The 6,105-nt window shown below is 31.4% G+C and overlaps 1 protein-coding gene across 1 annotated transcript; it reads right to left on the bottom strand.

The window, feature by feature from the left end:
• Window positions 1-5,238: 5,238 nt before the first annotated feature.
• On the bottom strand, window positions 5,239-5,850 carry LOC137648357 (uncharacterized). The gene has a single exon (XM_068381286.1). It carries the CDS (start codon window positions 5,848-5,850, stop codon window positions 5,239-5,241), a length of 612 nt encoding a protein of 203 aa, XP_068237387.1.
• Between the last annotated feature and the right edge of the window lie 255 nt (window positions 5,851-6,105).

The raw sequence follows: 6,105 nt of genomic DNA, 5'->3' as shown, positions 1-6,105 counted from the left end.
AACCGAGGGTCTTCTTGCTTCTTTCTCGTATCGGCTATTTTGTCCACAGCCTAGAGGATCCTCTTGCTTCTTTCCCGTATTGGCTATTTTGTTCACAACCGAGGGTCTTCTTGCTTCTTTTCCGTATCGGCTATTTTGTCCACAACTTGCATGGTTCTCTTGCTTCTTTCACATATTGGCTATTTTGTCCACAACTTAGAGGGTCTTCTTGCTTCTTTCCTGTATCAGCTTTTTTGTCCACAACTTACAGGGTCCTCTTGCTTCTTTTACATACTGGCTATTTTGTCCACAACTTAGAGGGTCTTCTTGCTTCTTTTCTGTATCGGCTATTTTGTCCATAGCTTACAGGGTCTTCTTGCTTCTTTCCCATACGGCTATTTTGGCCACAACTAAGAGTATCTCTAGCTTCTTTCCCATATCGGCTATTCTGGCCACAACGTAGAGGGTCTTCTTGCTTCTTTCCCATACGGCTATTTTGGCCACAACTTAGAGTTTCTCTTGCTTCTTTCCCATATCGGCTATTTTGCCCACAACCTAGAGGGTCCTCTTGCTTCTTTCCCTTATTGGCTATATTTCTAACGAAGAGATTCCATTTCCTATCTCTTCTCTTAATGAATCCAGAACAATCAGGGGATCTGGATAATTTAGCAGACGTTCATACCAAGAGCGTCATCAGTCAAGGGATGTCTGGCTCCTAATTTTCATATAAATCACTTAATCTGTTTAGTGATTTATCTCTGACAAGCCGGCGTCCTTTCATAGGATATTGAAATGGAACCCACTATTTGTACAATTTATACCCTGAACTAGTTTACGCGACCCGTCAAAAAGGACGGCTAAATATGTAGAGATATGTACACACACCTCTCACAAGGGTATGACTACTCCCTTTACCCCTTACCTGAGGGACGGGGAGAGCTGAGCGTGAACGGAAAGATATAATATATATATATATATATATATATATATATATATATATATATATTTATTTATGTATATATATATATATAATTAATATATATACTGTATATATAATTATGTACATATATATATATATATTTATATATATATATATATATATTATATATAATTATATATTATATATATATATATATATATATATATATATATATATATATATATATATATTTATATATATGTATTATATATATTTATATATTATATATATATATTTATATATATATTATATATATATATATATATATATATATTTATATATATATAATATATATATATATATATATATATATATGTATATATATGTATATATATAATATATATATATATATATATATATATATATATATATATTTTTATATGATATATATATATATATTTATATATACAGTATATGTTTATATATATACAGTATATATATATATATATATATATATATATATATATATATATATATATATATATATATATATATCGCCCGACACTTGCTACTTATTACATATGGGAGATTGGAGAATTTCAGAATATTTTTAGTTATTTATTTTTATTAAGGTACTATTTCACAGGATTCAGTATTTCTTAGAACTTATTGTCGTTTTAGAGGTTTATTGCCTTTAGTTGATGTGTGGGTCTCATATCTGGGGAATATAATTAGGTTAGTGGCCTATAGTCAATTCTTTTTAGTAAGGCAGATTTGCACCGACTCTCAGGGGTGCCCTTTTATGCTCGGAAACAGTTTCCTGCTCGCTCATTGGTTGGACAAGATAGTTCTAACCAATCAGATAGCAGGAAGCTTTTCCGAGCTAAAAGGGCACCCCTGCGAGGCAGTGCAAATGCGCCTCACTAAAAAGAATTGACTATAGTTTTGTTTTAATCCAATACAAATACTTGACGGGATATTTATTTATCGTGGTAGCTGTATGTTTTAATAGAATTTCTAAATATTTTGGTGGCCCACTTTATTACTGAGTATTTCCCATATATAGGTAAGTAAGCTAGATTTATTACCTACGCCAACGTAGTTGAAAGGAGGTTATGTTTTATCCACTGTTTGTCCGTTTATCTGCTTTACTATTATTATTATTATTTTTATTATTATTGTTATTATTATTATTATTATTATTATTATTATTATTTTATAAAAATTATTATTATTATTATTATTATTATTTTTATTATTATAAAAATTATTATTATTATTATTATTATTATTATTATTATTATTATTATTATTATTATTATTATTTGTGAACAACTTCCTGGCCACAATTTTACTCATATTAGTGAATTTTGAGGGATTCATTGTTATGTTGAGACGTGGAAATGATTTTAATTTTGAAGGTCCTAGGTCAAAGGTCAAGGTTGAAAAATAAGCTGCCGTGTTGGAGGTCACAATTGTACTCATAGATTAGTTATGATACTGTTCTTGAAGTGTTTTATTTTGATTGTTCATTACTTGTAGTTTGTATATTTCCGTATTTCCTTTCCTCCCTGGGCTGTTGTTTCCTGTTGGAGCCCATGGGCTTGTGACATCCTGTTTTTCCAACTAGGGTTTAAAATTTGCTAGTAATCATAATCATAAAATTAGAAATTAAAATAATGATAATAATAATAATAATAATAATAATAATAATAATAATAATAATAATAATAATAATAATAATAATAATAATAATGATAATAATAATAATATTATTAATATTAATATTATTATTAATATCATTTTTAATAATAATAATAATAATAATAATAATAATAATGTACCGTGTCGAGTTATCTCTACTACACATAACGTGTTCATAATAATAATAATAATAATAATAATAATAATAATAATATACCGTGTCGAGTTATCTCTACTACACACAACGCGTTCAGTATGACTGACGTGTATGCAGGCTTCTGATGATATATATTTTTAGTGCCATCATAATGGCACACTGGGCTTTAATGGGCCTTCAAGCTTTTTTAATTCCCTCAATGGGGTCTTCCTCTTTTTTTTTTTTTTTTTTTTGGAGGAGGAGGAGATGAATTTTGGATTTTTCATTTTTCATATTGTTTTCTATGTGAGGCTGGGGAATGTTCACCGACGTCACTTTGTGTGTGTGTGTGTTTTTGTGCGTGTTCATGCCTTTGTTTATGAGGGTTTGTATCATGGATAAATTGTTGTATTAAGTGGGTCTTGAAAAGGGAAATATTGTAATATAGATTTTTTGATTAAATTTTCGTTTGAACCAAACTGCTTAAACGATTAAATGTAATAGCTTTTGTATATATATATATATATATATATATATATATATATATATATATATATATATATACTGTATATATATATATATATATATTATTTATATATTTATATATATATATATATATTTATATCTATAAATAAATATATATATGTATATATATATATATATATATATATATATATATACTGTATATTATATATATACATATATACACTATATATATATAAATATATATAAATATATATATATATATATATATATATATATATATATAAAATACAGGGTTGAAATGGTCAAAGAAATGAAGTTATGAGAAAGGTGATGGATGAAAAATGTCTAGAGAAGAAGATTGGATTGTTGAGGTGGCATGAACCTGTAGAGAGAATGGCTATTCATAATTAAAACAACACTTCCAACCAACATAAATATTTTGAGGAATCTTTATCAATAAAATGTTCATGGTGTTGATGATGAAAGATCCTTAATTCATACACCAGTTGTTTATCACCAAATCAGTCAGTCAACCAGTTGGCTACTTGAGCATAAAACAAGAGTAGTTAGTCATCAAGAATACATATTCGATTAATTTTTGCCAAGTTCGTATATTATTATTATTATTATTATTATTACTATTATTATTATTATTATTAAATGCTAAGCTACAACTCTAGTTGGAAAAGCAGGATGCTATAAGCCCTGAGGCCCCAAACAGGGAACATAGCCCAGTGAGGAAAAGAAATAAAGAAAAATAAGATATTTTAAGTATAGTAACAACATTAAAGTAAATATTTCCTATAAAAAACTATAAAGACTAACAAAACAAGAAGAGAAACTAGATAGAAGTGTGCTCGAGTGTACCCTCAAGCAAGAGAACTCTAACCCAAGACAGTGGAAGGTTTGTTTAATAAGTGATGCTAGTTTTCCCCATTAAGAGTTTCATTGTTCGTTTAGAAGCAAATGATGGATATGTGTGTGACTGCTCATTTTTTATTTTTTATTTCTTCGATTTTGCCCATTTTATTGGAAGCGACGTAGTTTTGTAAAAATTATATTTGTTTTATAAAGGTTATTGTATTGATATTTCAATGCCGGGAGAATTTTTTATAATCTTTTTATTAATACAGTTGTGATACAGGGTTGTGGTGGCCGATGTGGTAATGTCCCTGACTGGTGAACGCCAGACTGGGGTTCGAGTCCTGCTCAAAGCAGCCATTGCCTGGCCATCCTTGGTCCTAGCTTGGATGAAGAGCGGGCTTGGGCGCTGATCATATGTATGTTTGGTCAGTCTCTAGGGCATTGTCCTGCTTGATAGGGTAATGTCACTGTCCCTTGCCTCTGCCATTCATGAGTGGCTTTTAAACCTTTGTTATTATCGTTATTATTATCACTTGCTAAGTTACAACCCTAGTTGGAAAATCAGGATGCTATAAGCCCAGGGGCTTCAACAGGGAAAATAGCCCAGTGAGGAAAGGGAATAAGGAAAAATTAACTTTTTAAGAAGAATAACACCATTAAAATAAATATATTCTATATAAACTATAAAAACTTTAACAAACCAAGAGAAAGAGAAACGTTTACGCCTAGCATTTGCTTGGCAGCAGATCGATCCCCACCGGGACCATGAGTTTAAGCTGTTTAGTTGGGAGGCCACCGCTGTCGTTGGCCACCACAGTGGGGATTTGGGCTTGCCCGGCTGACGTTCTGGTGAGCATCTATTCTGATAAAACTGGAATTAAAACCAGACACCTTTAACCTTTAAAATCATTCATAATATATATATATATATATATATATATATATATATATATATATATATATATATATATATATATATATATATGAGAGAACGAATAGATATACCGAAATACTAAAAGCATTTTCTCTCCCGTGATATTAACAAAAGATACTTCTTACGAGAACAAGTGGCAGTCCCTGACATGGAAAATTTCGCTTTTAATAATAAGATCCTAGTGTCTACTCAGCTGTCATTTTATAGGTCTGTAATTCAACAAGAATTGCTCTGGGCCGCAACACTGTTAGTGCATATGGAAATCTTTGTGAGCTTCATACCATTGTTTGTATTCGATGCCTTTTTTTCCGAGAAATTGAGTCGGCTGGTCGTATGATAAGCATCTTTCGTCGTGTGATAAGCATCTCTGGTGGTGTGATAAGCATCTCTGGTGGTGTGATAAGCATCTCTGATTGTATAGGCATCTCTGGTCGTTTGATAAGCATCTCTGGTTGTATGGGCATCTCTGGTCTTATGATAAGCATCCCTGGTCGTGTGATAAGCATCTATAGTCGTTTGATGAGCATTTTTGGTCTTATGATAAGTATCTCTGGTCGTGTGATAAGTATCTCTGGTCGTGTGATAAGCATCTCTGGTCGTGTGATAAGCATCTCTGGTCGGGTGGTAAGCATCTCTGGTGGTGTGATAAGTATCTCTGGTGGTGTGATGAGCATCTCTGGTCGTGTGATAAACATCTCTGGTTGTATAAACATCTCTGGTCGTGTGATAAGCATCTCTGGTCGTATGATAAGCATCTCTGGTCGTTTGATGATCATCACTGGTCGTGTGATAAGCATCTCTGGTCGTGTGATAAGCATCTTTGGTCATATGATAAGCTTCTCAGGTTGTTGATGAGCATCTTTGGTCGTTTGATAAGCATCTCTGGTCGTATGATCAGCATCTCTGGTCGTGTGATAAGCATCTAAAGAGCATTTGAAAATTACTCTTTCCGTTTTCTTTGCTTTTGCTTTGTTATCAAATTCCTTTTTTGTTTCAAGTCAATCCCAAGAGAGATAAGTTCGCCAAACTTTCAACTGGGCTCCACAAGGCACTAGAAGAGTTGGAAGACCCAGACCTACATGG

This window comes from Palaemon carinicauda, chromosome 10 (genome assembly GCF_036898095.1).
Source record: "Palaemon carinicauda isolate YSFRI2023 chromosome 10, ASM3689809v2, whole genome shotgun sequence".
In the NCBI taxonomy this organism is placed as follows: Eukaryota; Metazoa; Arthropoda; class Malacostraca; order Decapoda; family Palaemonidae; genus Palaemon; species Palaemon carinicauda.
This window is presented reverse-complemented; position numbering and strand designations above follow the sequence as displayed.

What these genes read in the sequence shown, in the direction of transcription:
- LOC137648357 (XM_068381286.1), bottom strand. Translation starts at nt 5,850, where the DNA reads ATGACCAAAGATGCTTATCACACGACCAGAGATGCTTATCACACGACC.